Raw genomic sequence first — 25,898 nt, 5'->3', positions numbered from 1 at the left:
TTAAAATCATATTATACGATTATCGCTATCGCCGTCCGTTATCTTGTGCAATAAAAATGACGTACATATGCCTTATCGCAGCTTGTCCATCGTGGCTCGACACTCTTTTTTTTCCTATCGCACACCGAATGTTAACAAATTGAACATATCAACTAGATGGATAGCGTTTACAAAGAGACGAAAATGATTTTTAATGTTTCGCATACAAAAATAGTCAAAAGTTTTCACGTTTGAACCACTCAAAATAATTACATGTAAAAGAACATGAAGTGTATTGTAAATTTTCGTAATAATTGCGAAATGTATAAACAAAAGTTGATGTGCCTCGTACACGAGTTGCATTATTAAAATTAAGAACGGGATTTCTGGGACGCCCTGTACAAATGGCGCACGAATGGGTGCGCCAGTTCGAGGGAGTTAGAGCTCGCGCACGAAGACAGCGTGACGCTATTTTTAATCACGAGCGAGCCTGCTAAATGGAATTACTTTGTCTTTCGCCGTTCCGCGAAATGCATCCTCGCGCTAATACGCGTATAAAAATCCGACGGTATTTTTACGTGAATTTATGAGACCTCGAAATCCCGGCGACAAGAGCCACGGTCAATTCTGCGATTTGCAAAAATTATCGAGAAGCTTTCGTCTCGCGTATCGAAATATCTACGTTGAATATTTTTTAATTGAATATTTTTTTCTCATTTTTTTATTCAAAGAATTCAGGGATATTTTCAACACAGAGACGACGTAATTAGATAACAAAAACGTATACATTTTTAATGTTCTTAATTATTTTTCCTGATGTATCTACCGTCCAATCTTGAAAAACAGTCGCGACATAACTATTAGTTTTGAAATATTTTCTACGTATTTTGATATATTTTCTCTCGTTTATTTTTAAGTGTTTTTTTTCAATCTTTTAATTAAAGAATCTGCTTAATCTGCACTCCCGTCCCGCAATTCGCGGATGAAACATACGGAATTCGGTGAAGGTCTACCCGACGAATTAAGCGAGTTTCGGGATTACGTGTACTTCGATCGGATCACTCAGAATGACGTAACGACCTAATTAAGATTTTAAGCGAGTCATCTGACAGAGAGGTCCCAAGTTGCATTCCTCGGTTTAACATGTTCGACGATAATTCCTTCGTTCTTCGATCTGCGCTAGAAATAGTTTTATACATACGTAACATTATTACTTGTGTCATTCTCATCCCGTCTCTCCATTACACGCAACGCTCGCTTTATAACGACGATTTTCCGTATTTGACGTCAGCAGTCGCATCCGAAATATCTCTCAGGGGATTGTGGAAGAGAAGGGGGGAAAGATGGGCGGACGGAGGAGATAATGCAGTTTTGTCTGGGAACTTTTTCCGTATTATTCGTTTCGGTCCTTCCATGCCGCTTTTCTTTTGTGTCTTCTCGCTTTCTTTTTTTTTTTCTATGAGATAAATTTGCGCTGTTTCTATAGGAAGCTTATATGATTACCCGGGCAATCAAAGCTCATCGTCTCAAAGAAAGACGGAAAAAACGTGCGGCATAAAAGAAACCGTTTTTTTTCCTGAATACGTGTTTCACACGGAAAGAACGGAGGAATGACTGCGCAAAGCTTGATCATTATCCGAAACGATTCTCGCAAACGACGTCGTGACGAGCGAAGGTCCGCGCGAAATTGATTAAATTTACGCTACTAACAGCCAGTCTCGCCCTTTGTCGCTTCTTAATTTTGATGTCGGAAAGGGAAAATAAATCGTTCGGGGAATGAAAATTCTGTTGCGAAATCGAAATAACGTATTCCTAATGACGCATTTATTTAAAATAAAATCAAAGGACAGAAACTCGATGTTTTTCTAACATTCCCGTACATTTCCGTTGTACAAACAGCGAAATTTCGCGAGAACAAACGGCGTTTCTGTCAGTCTTTTCCGCGGAAAAGTGAGTCACGAGTTGTGTTAGTCGGGGTTAGTAAAACAATTTTCCGCAACACCGCACGCCGCACCGACGAATTTTCCGACGAGCCGGCAAACACCGCAGAGTCGGCACCGCAGAATCCAATAGTAGAATAGTACACGAGAACGAATATACTGTACGCGCGTCTCTCAGCTCGTAAAAGAGGCGCGCCGGTGCGTATATTACCGGCGATTACGTTACACGTGCGCGCGTGGTGGGGCCTGGGTCAACGAGGGGGGCAGCGGGGTCCGCGACGGGGGGAGGGGGGTTCCACCCTTGCTTGGCTGGCGATTGGCACGCGTGCGTTGACCAGCAACGATGCGTCGACACAGTTCCGCTAGTGCATGATGTAGCGGTAAAGAAAGATGGAGATAGTGGTAGAGAAGGAAATGGATAAATGTGTAGATAAGTTAGCGGGCAGACGTTTATTTTAAGATACGGTGCCTTATTTCGTATTTTTATTGTATAAAAAGTGATAACAATTTTTTCATTTTAATTAGAATTGATATGAATTATGATACCTGCTGACGGAACGCTATGCAAAACTTTCAAGAAAAATATTTAATTTGTGAGAAAAATTCTCAACCCGTAAATACTTGAAAAATGTTTGCGCGAATGTTGAAGAGAACTTAAAATCCTCGTCGCGCTACACAGAACTTCCAAGAAAATGCTGGATTATTAAAAAAAAAAATCTGTTATTGACTATTCCTAATGCAGTCATTATGAGTTTTTTTGTTGGAATTCATAAGATTCACGGAATTCACGAGATAGATATATGCGTCAGCGAGCGATGACGAAATACCAAGGTACTGCTAGCGTGCTATTTTTTCCTCTATGCGAATACGGCCGTCCGTAGAGTCGCGCAGGTCGTACGCTCCTGCCTGCGTCAGCGATTATGCGACACGGCGGAAGTGTTCCGACGGACGGCATCCGTCAGTCAGTCCCACGTGGAATCGTAGAAAGGCCGGGTCGGTCCATCTGTCGCCGTGCGTCGCGTCGCGTCGCACCGCCGGAGATACTATTACGTCGGTGGGTGTCCCGCGAGTGCTCGAGTGTGTTCGTGCGATTCGATAGTAGGTAAGCGCGATCGATATAAGGCCAGCGGGTCACCGAATGAAATATGAAAGTCGTACGTAAGAAATGAATAAATAAAAACAAGGAGCAAGATAAGAAGTGTACGCCGAACCGCAAATTGGCTGACTGGGTTGACGCGTGACATTTTATCGCGCGTGACATCAGACGAGTAGATGTCACGCGCGATACAAATCGACTACGCACCGGTATCCGCGATCCTACTCGCATTACTCCGGTCTGCCCACCCTTTTAAGCCGAGCGAATTAAGTGGATTAATGAATCAAGCAAATTAGTAATCCCTGTGCTTTAATTTGGATAAAGCTCCCTCCCCCCCCCCCCCCTCTCTCTCTCTCTCTCTCTCGAAACAGATTCTTGCTTTAATGAGGCGCGCCGTCGAAAGCCCGTCGATACGTGTGGCTCGTATTACGAGCAAATATTTTCGGCTCGCGCAGTTTATACTCCATTCCCCGTTGCTTCATTGTATATTAGGCATATTGAACTTTATTACCTGTTCCTTATACCTAGTTTCGTATTTCATCGTTTCGCGGCTCGTACGGCCGCGAGGCAATTTTCGACATCTTGGCGTCTCGCCGAGGACCTCGATTAGTGTGACGCGATATTGTTAACGAAGAATATCCACCGCCGAGAGTATCGCGAAAATATTTTGCGTGTATGTAATAAGAGCTGCAATTTTGCAAGATTGCACGGAGATAAAAAAAGGAGAAAAAAGACGAATCAACTCACCCGATACACATATTCGTGCGATCGTGATTAAACAAGCTAGAAAAATCCACAAACGTTTGAGAAGCTTGATGTTTTTACGAGATGACGTCATGTATATATAGCGTGTAGGAAACTTTTACACAAATACTCAAAGCTCCACTTTTAATGAGTTCACCTACACACATATACACATGCTGGACCAATAAACTCGATTTTGCTTGCGCACCCAGTCCATTTTACCTCCGAGCTGCGCGATTACGCTCTGAAAATCCGCACAGAGAGGCACGACCTGTGAGAAATCAATTTTCGAAAAAAAAGAGAAATAAAAGAAGAAAAAAAATGCAGGCTTACAATCTCGCGGATCTTATTCGGAAGTTCCGCCAGGATGAATTCTCGTTCTTTGAAGGCCATCTATAATTAGCGAAAATATAAACATAAAGCGTTGCGCCGTTTCGTTCACGTGTTTGCGCGGCTGATAGCGTGATATTTTCCATACGCGTCGTAATTTCAATGTATGAATAAAAAAAAAAAAACGTGTGAATTTGCGACTTTGCATGCTCGTGCTCGAGATAATCTCCATTATTGTAATCGTGACGTGGGTGGAAATTATGTGTTGGAGTAGGCGGTAATTAGAACGACACGTGATTCCTTAACCCTTCGTGGAATTCCGTCCTGCGTTATGCAAGAGCTATGAAAAAAACATTGAATATCACTCATTGAATTTTCACGCCTCGCTACTATGCTGAAGTAGTGACGTGTGTGCTTATACAAGGATATCAACGTTTATTATTATTACTCTTGAAAGTACATTTATTTCTAAAGACTTAATTAAATAGACATTTAAATGATAAAATAAGGAAAACATATTGATAAATGATAGAAACATTTTTAAAAATATTAAAATATTATGACAAATCTAATATAAAATGTTTTATACTTTGTATTTTTGAAGAAACTGCAGTGAAGAAGACCAGAATTTTTTTTTCAATTCGGACATGAATATATGTTCCGAAGCATAAGGATCTTTAGAAGCAAGAAACGGTGATGTAATCAAGGCCTAATGAATGATCGTAGCATGAATGGTGTATTATGCCTCGGGGCAAATGCTTTCTATCATTCGAATTCATAGTTTCTGCATGCAAAAGCACTGCTCATGCATTATTGCGATCCAAAAAAAAAATATTGCCGCGAGCCAACGAAATATTGCACGTGATAAAAATTTCGACAAACGGACTGGGTGCTCGTTGTTAGACATTTCTGTGCTGGATTCGATTTCTGCTTTTTTTCGGCTCTTAGGAACAGTCGTTAAGTAATTTACCTGGAAAATAATAGATAACAACGTGCTATCGACGTAAATTTTGAAAGAGAGCGATTACACGCTGAAAATTGTCTTTTAAGCGATTTATAACTGGATCGATAGAAGAAATTATTCTCCATCCATTTACGCTATCCATTTGCGCGATAATGTGCTATTAATTTGGAACTCAACATCATCATTACTGTTCTGTAATATTATTATATTCGACGTTATTATACACGTGCTTTGCACACACGAACCGTCGTATCATACATTCGCAGTGATTGCACGATGAAAATAATTTCTTCTTAAGCGATTTGTAATTTGGATCGATGCAAAAAATTATTTTCTACTTACGCTTTCTATTTGTGCGTTAGTGCGCTATAAATATAGAGTTTAACATCATCGTCGTTTCACAACAGCATTATCACAAACATTTCTTTTACACTAATTGTCGCGTATCGCACTCGCGTGGCGCATGTCAAGCGAATATGTTAAATAAATACACGCGTCATCCTTCTCGACGACAGTATTCGCCTAACGACCGTGTACGCGAACGCGAGTGAACGTTAGCGACGCGGTTTAGCGTCGCTTATCGATTTGGCCGGCGAGTCGACCGATATGACGCTTAAAGGGGGCGTCGTAAATATTTATTTTACATGCCCTTTTCCCCGTTACACGTTCCTTCGTGCTGCGAGCGTGCCCCCCGAGCATTAAAGGCGAGTATACGGATTTTGATAAGGAGGAAGCAACCGCGACGACGATGCTTCGCGCGTGTACTTGTGCGTGTTGTTTGTGTGCGTCCGTGCGTGACGTGTCAGAATGCCGAGAATGCGCGCGAGCGAACGGGAGAGCGGCGTTTGCGTAGGACGCTCTTTGCATTCATGAATCATTCCCCGCTGATTTCTTCTATCGCGCAGTGAGCGTATCCGATGACTAGTTGTGACAACGCGACTATTTATTCTGCATCCGTGGAACGCGCTTCTGCTACTCAGGTGAGAGATCGTTGCGTTTTTTTCGCGGTTGAGCAATCACTTTGCTGTCGACAGTAGAGTCATATCCGTGAAACTCGGTGTGTTACAATTAATACTTTAAAATGTACATTAACAATTATATGCAGCATATTGAATATTCTGTGATATATTGATTATATAATTCAGTTACATTGAATATATTATAAAATTCGGACCGGGGAATCGTTATTTATGTCAAGGAATTTACGATTATCGCCGGACCGGTTTCTTCAGAATACCAATTAATATCTTTCGCATTTTACGAATCTAAAATTTTGAAAACGTAGGCGATTAAAACTTTATAAACTTTACGTTGTACAATTTTGTTCACGGGAAGATTTATGGCGGGAAAGGTCAAAGATAAATTGGTCTTGATGATGGGTGAAATAGAAGACACGAATCCGCGTCATAATTCTCCATGTATGACTTTTTTTATTACATTCTGTCTTCTTCGTTAATATTCATGAAATTTTGAACTTACGAAGCGCCTGGAGCTTCTGCGAGGGCCGAATTTCCGAGCGGTCTTACGGATCTGACGTTTAACGGGGGCGAAGGACATTTCTCATCTTACCAGCGGCGACGACAGCGGGCGAGTTAATAAAAAAGAACGGCACCGCGCCGAACGGGATTAACGCTACGTGACGGCGGTACGCGGGTGAATAATGAGAGCGGCTCATGCAAAAGCGATTAAACTCGTTTAGCTAAGAGCCGTCTGAGCGGATAATAAAATCGCGCGGGGCACTAATTCGATGAACGTGCGTAAGCGGTGACATCATTTCGTGACTTCACCTCTACCCTCCACCTCGGACACCGCTACAGAGTATTAATGACGATACGCTCTCCCGTCGGCCGTTCGTGGTCACTTGTAAAGGAGCGCCGACAACAACAACCAGTCTCTGCGTTCCTTCGCATAAAATGTCAGCGCGCGAACGCGTAATCCGCCGCCGTTCTCTCCGCGAAGTAATCGACCGGCAACCTTCGTTTCTTGCAGATCTTGCGATCACTGTATTCGTATTTATAGCATTGTGTCAGACGCATAGTTCGTGTCTCGAGATACAATTAGATGTCGGATCATTGAATACATAAGTAGGAATCATGTTTACGCATATGGAATTTGTTATCGAACTTCAGTCTCGTCTAAAAAACGTAGGCGATTAAAATAGTGTGATTTATAATTTTCTTCTTTTTTATTTTTTTTTTGTGCAACATTTATTCATCGCCATTTAATGGTCAGCTCTCGCAATAGCTTGAATTCTTCTCCGAATTTTATTAATTAAAATAATGTAAAATAATTATGCGTAAATGTATATTTTAAAATACATCTTGAAAGTAAAGAAAATCTTGAAGAGCTAAACAATGTGGTATTAAGAGAATTAAAAAAACCTTGTCATGATGTGACGTAAAAGTACAATTGTTACCTGCACAAGGCTGTCGTAAACATTAAGACCGATTCTGATAAGTTAATGTTGTGTACATATTTCTCTTGGAATATGTTTAACAATCGGCCGAAAATATGGATCAAAGTGAACCGAGGAAAATTAGCTTCGCGAGAGGCGAGAGACGGTTTTTGGAAGTATTTCAAGTCGCGAGATCGCGCTATAAAAGTCGCTCTAGCGTGGTCGCGGCTTAACGAAATGCAATTCCGCGGGTCTGCCAAATGCCTAACACCGTTTTATAATAAAAAGCGACGACCGTTAGCAGGAAATTACTTCTTTTTACGCAATTTGTTGGTTGGATCGATACAAGAAGTCATTCCTGGTTGTATATCTGCTTCCTACAGTATCTCGTAAAGGACGTCCCGTGGCTTAGGATGGTATCGATTTTTATTTCCACTCCACACTAGACGATCCAACGTAAAAAAACTTTTTTTTATACCTGATTGTCCGCGTCGTCCTCGTGCTGCTTTTCTTAATCGTGTTACGTTACAATTGGGACGCCGTCGTGCATATTTGCGTGGTAGCGAAAGTGCTCAAACGCCTCGTCGGCATCGTAAAAGGAACTCGCGGGCCGTAACCGGTCGCCCGCGAGACCGGCCGCTGATTATTGCCGGTTGAAAATAGCGTCGTGCCGCGGATGAAAATTACGTAAACGTCCGCGAGTGAATTAGACTGCGTGCTCGCCGAGCGAAAACGCATTGCATTGCGTCGCGTCGCGTCGCGTCGCGTCGCGCCGCGCTGACGACGCCCGGCGTCTCGACGTCTCCGATCGTCCCGCCGTCGATCTTTCATCGTGGGAAGAAGCTTTTATTGAACAGATTAAATTTCCACATCCTTGACGTGCATTTGGGTCGTTTCTTTTCCGTAGATAGTTAATTTTTATTTCGAGAAAGTCATTTTCCATATTACTCACAATATCTATATACTTTGGCTTCTCTCTTTTTCCCTTTTCTGAAAACTTTAACTTTATCCGTCTACTTCATTGTAAATGCACGTAATCTATTTCATTTCCAATGCAGAAAGCATAAGAAATAGTGTAATCAAAACTTAGTAGATCCAAATTGTAGGACGTATAATAAAGCAAACGTACGTAATAAATTCGTGATTCAAATTTAAAAAAAAAGGATTCCAGAAAGAGAGAGAAAGAAAGGAGGGAAAGAGAGAGAGAGGCAGAGAGGAGTTACGTTCGCGATCTACCAGAGGGCAACACGAATCGATTATCATTTCGCTAATGGCTCATTTCACTTAACACTCGCTTTTCCACGACGATCGGGAAACCTTGTCTTACACCTTGCCAGACCTTCTGCTTGCCTGCACGAAGATAAAGCTTTCTCTCTCTTTCTCTCTTCCGGCCACACGTCACTTACTGACAACGGGAAATCATGAAACTGTGATGAGGACAGCGTGCGTGGTCGTTCGGTCGTTTATACGTCGATTTCTTGTGAATTCGTCGCCTTTTGTGTGCAAAGCACGAAAAAAGAGTCGTCAGAAGGTAAAATGCGCTTCTCTCTCTCGCTCTCTCAGCTTCTGTCTCTTTCTGCCCAATGCACGCTGTTATTTTTAGAACACTGTGTTTGTATTCTTATCGAGCGAGCGAGTGACAGTACGTCCTACTGTTATTTTCCGTTCGTCAGTGCTTGTATTCGCGACGTTCGCGACGCGACGCTGGCTTTACCTCGTGCTCGCAATCCGCGCGAAATTTCACGCCGCTGTCAGCCGAGCGGAGGAGGCCGAGCCCGCCTGCTGCTTGGCGCGCATAACCTCAAATCTAGCAATCGCAGCACAGTGTTCCGGCTTGCGCTTTCTGACAGAAGACGGATCTAGCATCGACAGCTCTTTAATTCGGGGGAGTGAACTTAGATTAACGCGACGTGATCTCGTTATTCAATCACTGTTCTCCATGATGCGGATGACCGGAGAGTGCTCGCTCGGGCGCCGGGTTAAAGGAGTTTGACATTTAACGCGAAGCGCCGCGGTAAGGTCGACGTGGTGTGTGTCTGTGTGCGTTCGTAGTGGTAGGGACCAGCACGGCGGAGCGATGTTGCTCCTTTCGACGTCGCTGCACACCCCCGGAATCAATAATCGCGTTGCATAAGCGACGAGAGCGTCCATCGCGAGTGAGCGAGTTGTCGTCGTCGTCGTCGTCGTTGTCGTCGTCGTCGTCGCCGTCGTCGTCGTCGTCGTCGTCATCGTCGTCGTCGTCGTCGGCGTCGTCGGCAGCGGCGGATATTCGTTTCGTTTTCGTGACACGCGGCCGCGCGTATCGATTGCGTCCGCGTCTCGAATCCGGAGCTCCGCCGACCGAGGTGCTGTCTCGTGTACACGCGGCTGTTGTGCGGAGATGTGCGCTACGTGCTTCGCCACGGTAGATCCAACGATTTAATCCTTTTTCTAAGATCTTTCTGAGATATCTGCTGCAGATTGTAGTCAATAATTCTCACTAAACAACAGGCATAGTTTAAATTCTGATAATTCAAATTGCACATAGAAATTAAAGACATTGGTTTTTTTAAACATATTTACATCCATACATTTACATGTAAAATTTATTATTGTTTATAAAACTTGATTACTGAAAGAACGATATGTTTTGTGTTTCAGCCGTTGGTTCTCCATTCATTTGGAGACCAGTGGAGCAGCGACGCCAGAGAATAATACGAGCTGTGGTAGCCTTGTGGAAGCGTAACAGTAGTTGGCTTCGGCCAACAGAAGCGACAGAGATATCATGGCGACGATAGACGGCCGGCCGGCCCAATATGGTGTCACGCTTAAGCAACTCCGCGAGCTTATGGAGCTCCGGGGGCGCGAAGGTGTCAGCAAAATCAATGGCTACGGTGGTGTGCAGGAGATTTGTAAAAAGCTGTATACTTCACCCAGTGAAGGTAAGATTGCTGTGTTCCACTGCGACAACATCAAATATGCAGTTTCAGCTGGATTCACAAACATAAACATTGTGAGTTGGACGCATAAATGTAAACATTGACTGTACTGTCAGAAAAATGTGAGAGGCTGGATAATACGCCAGACAAATTGATTGGGTAGGACACACTGTTAGGGACTGTTTAGAAATGAAGCACGTTCTTTTAATATAGAGCTTGTTTCTAATTTGTTTCAAAGGTTGTTTTTAAAACACTTGTGTAGGATACGAATCTGTTCTAGATATATAAAGATACAGAGTGTTTGAGTGATAATTTCTTTGACATTGACAATGATAAATATTGAACTCAAAACATTGTTATTATTCAATATTGAATATTCTGTATTCATTTTACATCACCATTGACTCAATTGATTCGTTGACTCATCAATTTAAATGAATAAAGTATTATACATCTACATAAGGATGCTTTTTAAGTGGAACTTTATATTGTTTACTATATTATCAGTTCTATTTGCATTGTACATTAATATGAATAAATTTCTTCTCATATAAAATCTGAAAGATTTTACATGTAAAAAAGTAATCAAATAATGAATTTGCAGAGATAGCTAGTAGAAAACAAGCTCTATGAACGTCTTCAGAATTTACATTCTTCTGTAATATTACGAATTTACGTTAAGAATTATATGACATTTGAATTATGTTATGAAAAAATGACATGCATTTGTGATATAAAAATATGTGACGAGGAATGCATTAAGCTATTATAATTCCTTATCTATATAGGTCTTAGTGGGTCAGCAGCGGACATACAACATAGGCGAGATACATTTGGTTCCAATATGATACCCCCAAAACCACCAAAAACATTTTTACAGTTAGTATGGGAAGCGTTGCAAGATGTCACATTAATCATCTTAGAAGTAGCAGCATTGGTTTCATTAGGTCTTAGCTTTTATCAGCCAGCTGATGAGGAGGAGGAAGAATCACGTAAGTGCTTACGAGTGGTTTCCGCTTATTATAAATTGATATTAGAATTGCTATTAGACATACTGTTGCGCATCAAAAACATTTAATACACACGATAACAGAGAATTTTGAGAATTTAATTTTGAAAAGATTTCGAACAAATTTTATAATGTTCTTTTATTTACTTTTAGCTTCATTAGATGAGGATGAAGCGAAATACGGTTGGATTGAAGGACTCGCTATATTGATTTCTGTAATCGTGGTGGTCTTAGTGACGGCGTTTAATGATTATTCCAAGGAGAGGCAGTTTAGAGGTCTTCAAAGTCGGATAGAGGGAGAACACAAGTTCTCGGTTATACGGCAAGGAGAAGTAAAACAAGTTTCCGTGTCTGACATCGTCGTTGGTGACATTTGTCAGGTATGATATGCGAAAGCATCGAATCTTTTGTATTGACGATCTTTGATCTGTTAACTGGGTAAGGCGAGTTGATTCGTTACAAAAATTAAAATATAATCTATAGAAAAAGTCAATATATCATTTATTTTTTATTCTCACTACATAAGCTTTTGATGTTTTCCCGCGTTTCTCTTTTATATATATTCATAAATTCCACACAAGTATTACAAGTTATGTTGGAAGATAAAAATTCATATTTTAGACGTGACGCGCTACGTGTAATGTAGCATTATGTATTGTACTTTATTTTAAAAAAATGTACTTTTTAGCGAAACAATTATTTATGTATTATAATAAACAATTTTATTATTTCACTTTTTTTTATTTTTTGTCATATAGTTAGAAAAGTAAATAAAAAATGATTTAGTTAATTATCATTATTGTTCAAATCAATTGTTTATTTATTCATCTAGCGGTTCTTTAAATAGCATATTTTATTTAAAAGGTGCTTTTAATCAATAAATGACCCAGTTAACAGATGAAGTAGATAATAATTTAATTAACATATTAATTTTGCACATTTAGCATTGTTAAATATTAATGTAATAGAGGAAAGCAAAATTTACATTAAATTAGCTGTTTGACAATACAGATAAAATATGGAGACCTGTTGCCTGCAGACGGTATTCTTATACAAAGCAACGATCTCAAAGTGGATGAATCCAGTCTGACTGGAGAGTCAGATCATGTAAAGAAAGGGGAATCGTTCGATCCTATGGTACTTTCAGGTGAGGGAAATCTTGGAGGATTTGTAGTAGTTCTCATTGTTGGATTATATTTCACATGTGAAAAGTTTCGAAATGTTGAAAGAACGGAGGAAGGCTATTTTGAATATGCTGTCTTGTTGAAAAGGTACGCACGTGATGGAGGGTTCCGGAAAAATGTTAGTTTCCGCAGTAGGTGTTAACTCTCAGGCGGGCATTATCTTTACCCTGCTAGGCGCTGCTGTTGATCAACAGGAGCAAGAAATCAAGAAAATGAAGAAAGGTACGTGTGATCGTTATTGCCGATCGATCGATCGACTACGCATTTATACAGAGGTTACTAAATTCTTGGAGTAATGTAGTTTTTTTATATCTATATATATATATATATATATAATACGTGTCTTCTCGAAATTTTATTAAGTTTTTTCAGATTATTTTCGAAATCGATATCCCATATATTCTTTCCACTCTGATGATTTAGTACACCTGTTTCTCTACTAGCAACTTCTGAATCATTTAGTAAATTCTATCGAAAGTTTCATCGCAGATACGTGAATGCGTTTACTATATGTTCATAATATAAGTAGCTCGAGTAGCGTGTAGAATCTACGAGAATTTGCCTCTAATAGAAGTTGTTGGTACTCAACCACATGTCCCCGCATGTTATTTACGAAATGTTTCAAAATGAGTGTAGACGAATCGCAGTGGACGCATGGTTTTGACGTGAATTGGTGTGGTCATTTTTTATTATGAATTTCACAACAGCCAGTTTTTTGTTCCCCGTTTTCTACCTTCGACATTGCATTTGCAGCACCTACCAAATGAATTTTGTATCCCTTTATTAACTCATAACTAATTGGCTGTAGCGTTTTTCATCTGTTAACGCATCACAGATGCTTTTCACTTTTCTAAAGTGTAAAATATTTTATCAACCTGCCGTGATACAGCAGTATTATTTCACGGCAATTCCTGCATTAACAAAATTTTTTCCCATTCACTCTAAATGTATCGGACATTATCAAACATTAAAGTGATATTTGCAAATTACCGTCGTATTACGTCCAAATTGTTATCGTTAAAGAATCATTTACAGAGGGTTTTGCTAAATTATCATTTGTATTGCTATCGAGGATAACGAACCTTTATCGATGCAATTTTTTCAAGGTGCTATTACTTGATTAAGTCTCTTGCGTTTACAATTCATTTGTGTTTTTGTCCCTTTCTACATAGCTATAAATGTTTCTGCTATATAATGTCTTATCTTTGTCTGATATGTGTATACGAATCTTACATTTGACAATTACAAAATTGATCCAATCGTTATTGTCATACAATCTTCGGAAATAATTTATATAAAAAGTATGTGTGTCTTAGAAGTCACGTATTCGAATTGGAGATCGAAACTATTAAATATTACAAATTACATTTTTATTAATAAAAAGAAAAATAATTATTTTAAAATTATCTTTATTGAAAAAAAAACATTGTTTTAGAAGCTAAACTTTTTACCGCAATCTTATAACTTTTAATATAAGTGATCGTTTTTTTTTTTAGTTTAATTTCTAATATTTATAGTTCAGAAAAAATACGTTACTTTTGAGACATTTTATATATGGAAAAATATCGAAAGCATTCTTTTTTTTTTTGACGATCCATGCTCCTCTGTATGTCTTTCGTTATTGCACAACCTGGAAGGTAAACTCGTATTTTTCTGACATGTTATCCAGGAATGCACTTTTATGCACTTTTACAGTTACACTAGTAAGAATTGGTCCGTTTACTATGGAAGCAATAGCCGCTTCTAGTTCTTTATGTTTAACCTTCTGGGCTGTATCTACCTCATTTCTTAGTATTAAGTACTCTGTTGCGAAGATTAACGAGAAAAGAGAAAGGGTTGTAATCACAAGTGTAAATTCTTCTAATGAGACGCGACTTACCATTGGCATATATATTTTCAGATAGATTGCTAATCAATTTCGTTTTGCATGCATTTTTTTATCTAGAGGCTAAAAAGCAGCGGAAGAAGAAGTCATTACCAGGTGAATAATTCTAAATAATATATTTATCTATATTTATTGTTTATTATCTCGATATATATTATAATTATGTGTATATGTACACATATCGTTAATGTGAAGGAATTAGGCAGCCTTTAGTTTAGTTTTTCTTTTTATCTTTATCTCTCACTTCATCTTCTTCATTTCTTTGCATCGTTCGGGTACTTTTTCTGTTTCTTTATGTTATCATTTCGATTAATTATATCTTTACGTTCTAATGTGTTGCGTAAGTAAGGGAATATATATATATTTCTTTTATTGCACTTGATAAACGTTCGATTAAAGTCGGTTTCTCCCTCTTTCTGTTGAGTACGGTATAAGGAAACGTGTGCTCGGGCTTCGATGTAGCGTACCCGCAAAGTAATGACATCAGCTAAAAATCGAAGTGCGAAACAGCGGAGGTGGACGCAAAACGTTATGAACTTTGAAGCGCGACCTCGATGTAATAGCACTCATCACCAAGCGTTATATCCAGGCTCGAGTATAAAAAAAGAAACGAAATTACATTATCCACGCTTCCGTGTTCCCTGATTGATCTTTGCGTGTTCTATTGGCAGTGGTTTATATGCATTTGACACATTAGCGGCTACCTCTTGCATAGCTTCTTGTTTTCTGCATTTTTAGCAATGAACAGACACCCGGTTGGTTTTTTAATCTGTGTTTCTAACTTGTAATTGTTGTGTCTTCCATTTTGGTCATCTTTCATTAAACTTCTGGCTATATATCCGCTAATTCGAGTAGCATCCAGTATTTTATACTTGGAATGTTCTTCACAATTTAGTACACTTGTTCTCAGCGTAACGATCAAGGCTCAATCGATGACGATCAATTAACGGCGAGCAAGATGAAAATTCTCTCTCGAAGCGTGCATTCGGAATCTGATCGTTCGACAGTCGAGTGAGCCTCGATCGATGCGTCGCGACGAAGCGCGATCTAATCTCGGCGTTGTAAATCAAGGAGAGGAATCAGTAGAGATTACCGGGAACAGTCATGTGACCAGTAGCGGTGGCGGTGGCGGCGGTGGCGGCGGCGGCGGCGGTGGTAAGCACGAGGGCGGTGAGAATCATCATGCGTCCGCGCCTGCAAGCGCCTCGGAGAGCAGCGGGAAGAAGGAAAAGAGTGTTCTGCAAGCCAAGCTAACGAAACTCGCCATACAGATCGGTTACGCCGGCTCCACCATCGCGATGCTCACCGTCGTCATTCTAATGATACAGTTCTGCGTGACGACCTTCGTCATCCAGGGCAAGCCGTGGCGGAACACGTACGCCGGTGATCTTGTGCGGCATCTGATCATCGGTGTCACGGTGCTCGTAGTCGCCGTACCCGAGGGTCTTCCTCTAGCCGTCACCCTGTCGCTCGCTTATTCCGTCAAGGTGATTACGAGGATTTTGTAACATACATCAATTTATATGAAAATATTAATTAGAATAGATTTAATTAAGCTCTTGCCTTCTCCCGCGCATTTATTCCGTGCTTCCGTGTGCAGAAAATGATGAAGGACAACAATCTGGTGCGTCACTTGGACGCCTGCGAGACGATGGGTAACGCCACCGCCATTTGCTCGGACAAGACCGGCACCCTGACTACGAACCGCATGACCGTGGTACAGTCGTATATATGCGAGAAGATGTGCAAGACGACGCCGAATTTCTCGGACATACCGAGCCACGTCGGCGAGCTGCTCATACAGGCCATCTCCATCGATTCGGCGTACACGTCGCGGATAATGGAGTCGCAAGACCCCACCGAATTGCCGTTGCAGGTCGGCAACAAAACCGAATGTGCCTTACTTGGATTCGTACTAGCCCTGGGCAAGAAATATCAAACTGTGCGGGACGACTTCCCTGAGGAAACCTTTACGCGGGTGTATACGTTTAATAGCGTAAGGAAAAGCATGTCCACCGTTATCCCCAGGAAGGGTGGTGGATTCAGGCTCTTCACCAAGGGCGCTTCCGAGATCATCATGAAGAAGTACGTATATACCTTTCTCCACGTTTCTTTCCACTTATCGCTTTCGCGAGAATTCCCCAATGTCTCAACATTTTAGAATATTGTTATTCAACAATTTCTTAAATTTGTGCTGCATTTTTTTAAGAAAAGAAATTTATCTAAATATTAATGTAAATTTTTTTTTTCTAATCTGATTTAACTTAATCGATCAGGAATTAAGAGATTTGATTTGGTTACAGATGTGCCTTTATATATGGTCGCGAAGGTCATCTGGAAGCGTTTACCAGAGATATGCAAGAGCGTCTGGTAAAGAATGTGATCGAACCGATGGCATGCAACGGGCTGCGCACCATCTCCATCGCTTATCGCGACTTTGTTCCTGGCAAGGCGGAGATCAATCAAGTTCACGTCGACAACGAGCCCAACTGGGACGATGAGGATAATCTAGTGAACAACCTCACCTGCCTGTGCATCGTCGGCATCGAGGATCCGGTACGTCCCGAGGTACCGGACGCGATCAAGAAATGCCAGAAGGCCGGCATCACCGTGCGCATGGTGACGGGCGACAATATCAACACGGCGCGGTCCATCGCACTCAAGTGCGGCATCCTGAAGCCGAACGAGGACTTCCTCATTCTCGAAGGCAAGGAGTTCAATCGCAGGATTCGTGACACCAACGGCGAGGTGCAGCAACATCTGTTGGACAAAGTGTGGCCGAAATTGCGAGTACTGGCCAGGTCGTCGCCCACCGACAAGTACACCCTGGTGAAGGGCATTATTGACAGCAAGTCGACCGAGAGCCGAGAGGTCGTAGCGGTAACCGGCGACGGCACGAACGATGGTCCGGCCTTGAAGAAGGCTGACGTCGGCTTCGCCATGGGTATCGCCGGCACGGACGTCGCCAAGGAGGCGTCCGACATCATTCTGACGGACGACAACTTCTCGTCGATCGTGAAGGCGGTGATGTGGGGCAGAAACGTCTACGACAGCATCGCCAAGTTCCTGCAGTTCCAGCTGACCGTCAACGTGGTCGCCGTGATCGTCGCTTTCATCGGTGCTTGTGCCGTGCAGGACTCGCCGCTCAAGGCGGTGCAGATGTTGTGGGTAAACCTAATCATGGACACGTTAGCGTCCCTCGCCTTGGCCACCGAATTGCCTACGCCCGATCTGCTCCTCCGTAGACCGTACGGTCGCACAAAACCACTTATTTCCAGGACAATGATGAAAAATATTCTCGGTCAGGCCGTGTATCAGTTGGGCGTAATTTTCTCGCTTCTTTTCGCCGGTGAGTACCGTCTCCCCTCGCCCCTCTACGATTTCCCGACGAGACCCCGATCGATTCGTTCCTCACTGCGCGGACACTCTAAAGAACCCCCGTGATCGACTGCCACAGGTGACCTGATGCTCGACATCGACACGGGCCGCGGAGTGGCGGCGGCGGGCGGCGGACCCACGCAGCACTTCACCGTCATCTTCAACACGTTCGTCATGATGACTCTCTTCAACGAATTCAACGCCAGGAAAATTCACGGTCAACGCAATGTCTTCCAGGGAATCTTCACCAACCCCATCTTCTATTCGATTTGGGTCGGCACGTGTGCATCGCAAGTGAGTTATCGAATATTTACTTCAATCACATCTGCAAGCGATATTAAATATGCGTTTTAAACGTTCTTCATTTAGCCATCGTAGTAAATTAGTTTTTTTTTTATTAACAATGACAGCTGGCGGTTTTTACAACGATGATTTGAAGAGTATCTTTTATATTTTTTTCTTAATGGAGCCATATATTTCCTTTTCTTTAGGTTTTCATCATACAATACGGTAAAATGGCATTCAGCACCAGAGCGCTCACGTTAGACCAGTGGTTGTGGTGCCTGTTCTTCGGAATCGGTACGCTAATATGGGGCCAAATAGTTACGACTATTCCTACACGCCGAATTCCCAAAATTCTTTCGTAAGTTAAAATTACGTACTCACACATACATACACACACGGTTTATTTTTTCGTTTGGTTTTTGAGCACAGGATCGGGCTTTTATTGCAAAAGAGAAATGAATAAACGGAAAAAAGAGAAAAAAAAACGGTTGCTCCAATAGCGCGTTTCTTTTGTGGAAAACAATTTGTTTTAAACGAATGAAGTTATTTTAATATTTGCATAATTCTTCAATTTTATTTTTAATGATAAAAAAACTTTGATATTTTAATCTTAAATGATTTCGAAAATTAATCGATAATTGATCATTTTTGCTATCTACAACAATATAAGAAGTGAAAGGATTAATATTGTGCTTAAATCGTAAGTTTAGAGTAACCGATTTTATATTTAACGATCGCTATAGTCTACTATCACATGAATTAGCAGTTTAAGCTTACGTCTCATTAGCGGTAGATTCCTGTGCATGTCAAACCCTGAACTCATTCGTGCTGTGATTAGTATATATATACATACAAATATTTATATATATACAAATGTATCACAGGGTTAGTAACAATTTATGTCGATTCCTGAAGAATGTTGTCTCCCACTTGCAAGCTCGCGTGATTATTTTTACTTTGAGTCACGATTGAAATGTTTGACGACTTTGTAAAATAATCGCAGAATAACTGCTACGTATCGATCATGCCTGCATCAATATATATTAATCAATTAAAAATGCTGTAGTTACAAAATTATATATAAATAATAAATAATTGGCACTTCACAAAATAATACAAATATTTTTGCATAACAAATTTAGTACGACTCGGATTTTTATTCAGCATATTCGAAACAAGATTCGATTATTAAGACAATTTTATAGTTGTTTTCACGTTAGAAATTATTTGTTGCTTCAATCGTTAGCGATCATGTGTCATTTCTCTGGTCGATCGTGGTCAAGTAAAAATAATCGCGCACGCTTAAGGTGCCCCATCCCCGGGTATTCCCTCGCTCCTCCAACCTGTACGTAACTTGGCCTTAATCGTTGCATGATTACAGCCGTCTTCGAAAATCTACGTACTTGTTTGTGTACGCGATGTCGATTGATCGGCGACAGCGGACGCGCGCTGTCGCGAGCAGCGGACGCGCTAAGCAAAAATCCACGCATAATCTCTAACAATGAGTAAGAGCTTTTATTCAGCTTCATAACCCCGATCGATCAAACTGATAATCAATTCCGGATTCGGCTTGGCGAGCAATTCCAGACACTCGAGCGATTAATAACGCTTATCAACACACTCTTTCACTCGATTCGTTGGATTTACGCGATTTCTCAGCGTTCTCTTTTTTCTTCCTGTGTTCTTTTTTTCCCCTCTTCTGTCTTCATCTCCGTTCACCCCTGTCTCTCCTTATTGTTCTCACTTAACGTACTCTCTGCACCTTCCCGTCCACATCGCACATACACACAGATACACAAACCATACTCGCGGGCGTACGCTCCCGCTTATGCACAACTCTCCTCTTTCTGCTTGTCCGCATCTGTCCGCGATTGAAACCTGTGTAATCTCGGCGTGGTCAATTTCCTCTGTAAGCATGAATAAAGTGTATTTTGTGTGAAGGAAAAGAAACAAAACGTAACGACTCTTTCTGTTTGTTGCATCGAAATCCGAGCCCGTTGATTTTACACAGTTTTGGTTCTCGCTCGCACCATTCTTCTGCATCTCTTTACTTCTCCCTCTCCCCCCCCCCTCTCTCTCTCTCTCTCTCTCTCTCTGCTCTCTCTCTCTCTCTCTCTTTCTCTCTCTGCTCTCTCTCTCTCTGCTCTCTTTATCTCTCTTTCTTTTTCTCTTCATGCTAACAGCTCCTAATTCACAAGAGAAGCACGGCTTGAACGTAGCCGCATGCGAGAACCTTGTCTCGTGTAACGGGAGGAAGAGGGGCGCAAAGCGAGTTAATCTCGCTCCGAGAGTCGAGAATACACACACTTTTTGCCGCTACTCTCACTCTCCCCCTCCCCCCTTCCCCCCTCTCTCTCTCTCTACGCGAGCCGAGTGCACTACTAAAATGCTACACGAGCGGAAGAGTCAGCTAACCAAAGGTTACAGGGAGCGTTCTCGCGAGGCTTTTATCGCCGAGTATAGTACACGTATACCGCTTGTAATACAACGGAACAACCCCGAGCTATTCACGTTGTAGTGTGTGTATGCCGTTTCGTAGGTGAACAGTACCACGGTATCTCCCGTATGCCCGCATCTCTCCATTCGCGTCTCCCTCGCATCGTCGGGACAAAAACCGATGACGAACAGCACCGCTACGAGCAGCGGGAGATTCTCATCGGGTTGGTCTCTAAGTTTCGCGCGCATTTCTCGGAAAAAGTATCGTTGACGGAAAAGCGCCATTCATATTTACTTGGCTCGTCGCTCGTCGCCGTCTCTTTCTCCGTCCGCGTTGGAATTTTATCTCGCATTAAACGCGGCCGCATAAATACGCGTGAATTTACGGACCGACCCGATACCGACGCTATCTCGTCCACCGAGCAGCACTATTTTCCACGAGCTGTGCGCTTATGCAAGCCTATAAATAGCAACGACCGGCGACACGTAGTCGCGGCGCTGTGCAATGTCGCTCGCACTTGTCGTGTCGTTCAACAGGTAAGGGAAAAACTGCACCTGCTTTTCTCTACTCAAGGCGACTATCTCTGACGCAAAATTGACGACGCACCACCCCCGGAGAAAACGGAGGAGACGAACCCGACCAAGTAGGACCAATCGCGCGAAAGATACAAGCCAACGAAACGGAAACACAACGTGTAACGCGTTCCGGGGTCTCTCCGAATGTGTAACGGTGCTCTCCGCACCTCGCGCTATGCTGAAGAAATTGCGTAATCGAGCGAGCGACGCGTCGCGCGAATCGCACGCAAGGACCGATGCACTCGAAACGTTGTCTCGCGCGGTACATTATCTTACGTTTGCGTTCTTTTTCCTCTCTCGTTCTTCCGCCCAATTCATTTCTCGCATTTCTTCGCTTATCACTCGATTGTAACAGAACGCTGTAACAAGCGGTAGCCGGGGGAGGGGGAGAGACGAGTCTCGCCTCTTCGACGCTTCACACTAACACACTTTTGTACCATATCGTGGCGAAAACACGCAATTCTTGCTCGCGATATATCCGCATTGCACTTACCATGCATCCCCTCATTTGCTCATATATCCACGGCGTGTCCGCTAGCAAGCCCGTTTAATAATCTCACCGAAAACTGGAATCATTTTTTATTCGAAATTAATTCAACATCGCATTTTTCGTCTTCCTTAAAATTTCAATATTAATCAAAGTTTATGTCAAGCGTCTTTTTTATCGTTGAGAAAATTATTTCAGTTTTCGATACCGTTGGGTGCGCGAAACGCGCCTGTTACCGAACACCCGTATTTCTCACATCTCTTTCTCTCTCAGACACGCACATCGATCCTTGCTGACCACGTTACACGCATATACACCACCACCACCATGTTATCACCGTCCAGAAACCTTATCTATCGTCGATAACTTTTTTACTCACCCTCGAATCATCGCGTAGCATTAGCACCTTGTAGTAGATTAGGGATTCTGCTAAAGGAGCGAGGGGAAAACGGAAAATGGTGTCGGGTGCAGCGCGCCGGAGGAGGGAGAGCCGGCTGCGAAAAAAGCGAACAAACGAACAAAATAAGAGAAAGAAAAACAAAAAAAAAAGAAACTAACAAACAATATATCACACCATTCTTTTCCATTCAGTTAACAGGAGAATCCGAGTGATGAAGAAATGGTTTTTCATGTTTTTTTCAAAAACAGATGGGGCCGCGGCCAGCCGGATGATATCGGCGCGATCAATCTAGGAGACGAGAAATTCGACCCTGACTCGGATAAAAAGCCGCGCGCAGGACAAATTCTATGGATCCGTGGTCTAACACGGCTACAGACACAGGTAACTATCCCTATCTCTCTCTCTTCTCTTCTCTTTTCTCTCTTCTCTCTCTCTCATTCTCTCATTATCTCATCACTCAACAGAAATCAATATTCTCTCGATTCCTCTCTCACGAAAACAGAAAAAGAAACCCAACAGACCGCCGCCTTCCGGATCCAGCAGATTCGGCTGGCGAGATCACATGAGTTACATTACGGTCTTTTTAACGTCAAACTTTTCGGACTTTTTTTCTCTTTTCTTCTTTTTTTTATTCTTTAAATTTTTCTTCTCTACAGTGCGCGCGACCACTCGACGTTCACTCGCACTCCACGTCGAACGTACGCGCGCGTCTGATTACTTGTTACGTATACCACCATCGTTACAGAGTATATAATTGAACTCTAAAGTCCCAGTACTCTGTTTTTTTTTTCACTATTACTATTACGACGACGACGAAACAACAGCGAGCTGAAATATTTCTGTTTCGACGTTACCTTGGTTTGCATTTTCATTTGAGTTCCACGCCGTTAAACGCGCGGTTTTGCGTCTGTTTTTTTCTGCGTTTTTTCCGATTGCCGCGTAAAATCCGACGACCATCGCGCCTCGATAAAAGTGTCTTAAACGCGTCCCTAAATCGATCCGCCGATAACGGTAATTGCTGAAGGAAGAGCGGAGAGAGCCACCGCGAAAATCGTCGCGGAGACACGAGAAACTTTACACTCTCGGTGCTCTCTCACTTTCGGAGACTCGTTGTCTTGACGTGTCTCGCTGCCAATTAGGTATACTACATGTGCACCAGGTACATGTACATATACAATATGTAAATATCTATATATATATATAGACAGGCAAACTCAGTCCGATCCTCGCCGATAAGAAGCTAAGCTCTTAATCTGTCAGATCATACTCTCAGGTAGGGGAAAAAAATCGATCGCGGGCATCGATCGGCCGGTCCCGACATCGCGGGCCGGCCGATCGGCCGCGCGACTTTTAGGGTGACAGAACCGAACGGAGAGAAACGACGAGAGACGATTAGTAACGTCGCGAATCTTTAAACGCGATCTCACTCTCTGAGATCAACTCAACTCGTACCTCGACTCGACCAAGCGTCACTGATCGCGCATGCACGACTCTTCGACGAGAACGACGCACTGATAGGATATTGACGCACCGATACACATACACACGATTAGAAGAATTACCCGCCGTAGTAGACGCACAGATTAGTGCTTGCTCTTCGCCCGTAACCCCCCCCCCCCCTGAACACCCCACAAAACTTCCCCTGTACGCGAGTGCCGGGAAGCGCGGGAGAGACAGCCGCGCGGGGGGGAGGCAGTCGAGATCGGGTTAAAATTTTCTTATTACGGCGTTTGCATGAGAAATTGGAGTGAATATATGAATATATGAATACATACGGACAAAAACTGGAAAAGCTTTCTCATCAGCGACGAAACGTCCCGGATATCTCTTCGCAATCCGAAGTGACGGAATAACGGATAAACATCCCGGTCATTAAGATTCCTTCCGTGCATCTTCGGAATTTCGGAGGGTATTCGGATATTCCGTTTCTGATGAACCACTTTGTAGATTTGGGGCTGCGGGTCGCGAATGCACAAACGGAACGGAATGTTGGCTACAAAGCTCGATTCTATTTTATCGGCGACTTTTCATGCAAATCCGGGGGGATGAAATATTCAGGCCCGTCTCTCGACTTTACCCTATCGCGGACTTGTCGGATTTCTCGCCCGCCTCTCCTCACAGAAGATCGCGAGTGTCGTGACCAATGCGTAGGGAGAAACCAGCCGGGGGTTTTTTTTTTTTTTCCAAGTCGAATTTCCCCAGATATTATCTCTTACGTCGACGAGCTTTCGACCTGAGCACGTATATTATATATATATTGCGTACATAAATATTATACATATTATTATATATACCGTTCATCCCGTATACAGCTTGCATCCACGTAGCTCTCCACAGACAGCCAGAACCAACTTAGCAGTGGTCCACGCAGTCCTCAGCCAATTTCTCTCTCTCTCTCTCTCTCTCTTTCTTTTTCTTCTTCTTTCACTCTCTTTCTCTCTGTTTGTGACTCCCCCTCCCCCACCCCCGCCCTCTTTCGATCTCTTCTTCCCCCGTTTCCCTCTCTACGTTCTCTACACCCTCTCGTGGTCCTCGTGAGATTACATGTTAGACGCCCTCGCTTTCGATCCCCTTCGCGGGGTTCACACCCGGAACTCCCGAAATGTGCGCACCACTCCCCTCCAGTCAACGATGTTTATGTTCTCACCGATCGACGAGCTCTCGGATAATTTCCCCGCCGCAGAGAAGCCATTTCAAGCTCGTCGTGAAGGTACCATACGTCACCCGTGAAGTACGCCGTATTATATCTAGTTATCCGAGTGACGTTAAGCAGGATGAATGTTAAATTGACCCCACGTATACAGCACTCCGTGGTAAACTTTCTTCGCTGAAACTTTCTCTCGCCGACATCTCTACACTCTCCGCTTCCGCTCCGCTGTATAACTTTCCTCGCTCTTCGCCGAGTTGAACGAGCGGCTCTTACGTAAACTAGCACGCGCGCGGCACGACTCGCGTAAGCAGATAGTCGTCATCGTGTACGCAAATCTAAATCCGTCTCTCTTTCTCTGTCTCTCTTTCGCGAAACTCATAATTAGCCCGGCAAAAGGAACTTTCATTGTTGCGCAAATGGAAGACCGACGCGTAAAAGATTCATCAACTCGCTATTGTCCTCAAGCGGCCTTAGCCGTCGCTATTCCTATCGATTTCACGGCTGAAACGGGAGAGACTCTACTGTCGCGGAGTTAAAGCGGACGACGCCGAGTGCGACGGTGCGTTTGTACAAAATAGATTAGAATGTGTCACGTCGATAAGGAGTCGCCAATTGTTATTCCAAGTATTACCACGCATCTGCGTGGTGCGATCAAATTGCGAGCAGGACGACGATCGCAGATCGTCAATCGGCGATCGCAGTCTGTACAATGATTTTTAGCGTGCTACAAGATCAATGATTGCGGTCCGTTTCTCGTCGAAGAATCCCCACGACACTTTGTAATGGTAACGTTTCATACGATGATTGCGCAGCGAATATTTTTAATATCGAATGTCTATGTACTTGTCTATCACTCTGGACGGCTCGGGCTGTAGCGCGACAATGAGAACGACTATTGCTGGTCCGTTGCAGCTCCGTCACAGCCGATCACGATGTGATAAAAGCCGAGAATGGATGCACGAGTTGCACATCACGTTTTGCGTACGACAAGAATAGAAACTCGCGACGACACGTATATTTCCTTTCTCTCTCTCTTTCTCTCTCTCACTCTTTTTCTGTCTCTCGCTCTCTCTCTTTCTCTCTCTCTCTCTCTCTCTCTGTCTGTCTTTACCAATTTTCTCTACTTTACATATAACTACACTTTGTACTATTGTATTCTCTTTGTATATTCTCTTCCCCTTTTTTTCTCTGTAACTTTCGTCTATCTCGCACAGTCAACGGTCGATAAGTGTTCAATCACGA

At 42.7% G+C, this 25,898-nt stretch overlaps 1 protein-coding gene across 22 annotated transcripts in view; it reads left to right on the top strand.

Moving 5' to 3' along the window:
• PMCA (plasma membrane calcium-transporting ATPase 3) overlaps nt 1-25,898 on the top strand; it is an 80,230-nt gene that overhangs the window by 16,776 nt on the left and 37,556 nt on the right. For 17 of the 22 annotated variants that reach the window (XR_001100659.2, XR_001100660.2, XM_067350141.1 and 14 more), the window contains exons 3-14: nt 10,089-10,369; nt 11,155-11,358; nt 11,529-11,755; nt 12,387-12,522; nt 12,647-12,781; nt 14,505-14,540; nt 15,516-15,931; nt 16,045-16,529; nt 16,748-17,793; nt 17,902-18,116; nt 18,314-18,465; nt 22,255-22,387. Coding sequence is in view for 20 of the 22 variants with exons in the window: in XM_067350141.1 (XP_067206242.1) it covers nt 10,213-10,369; nt 11,155-11,358; nt 11,529-11,755; nt 12,387-12,522; nt 12,647-12,781; nt 14,505-14,540; nt 15,516-15,931; nt 16,045-16,529; nt 16,748-17,793; nt 17,902-18,116; nt 18,314-18,465; nt 22,255-22,387 (3,342 nt within the window). In the remaining 2 variants the exon portion in view is untranslated. Of the gene's footprint in view, nt 1-2,272; nt 3,022-5,704; nt 6,034-8,196; nt 8,980-9,109; nt 9,853-10,088; nt 10,370-11,154; nt 11,359-11,528; nt 11,756-12,386; nt 12,523-12,646; nt 12,782-14,504; nt 14,541-15,515; nt 15,932-16,044; nt 16,530-16,747; nt 17,794-17,901; nt 18,117-18,313; nt 18,466-22,254; nt 22,388-25,898 lie in introns of those variants that run through there. The other 5 variants (XM_012365975.2, XM_012365972.2, XM_012365974.2 and 2 more) reach the window with 5 other exon arrangements.

Source organism: Linepithema humile, chromosome 2, assembly GCF_040581485.1.
Source record: "Linepithema humile isolate Giens D197 chromosome 2, Lhum_UNIL_v1.0, whole genome shotgun sequence".
Lineage (NCBI taxonomy): Eukaryota > Metazoa > Arthropoda > Insecta > Hymenoptera > Formicidae > Linepithema > Linepithema humile.
Note: the sequence above shows the minus strand (reverse complement) of the source record. Positions and strands in the feature narration are given on the sequence as shown.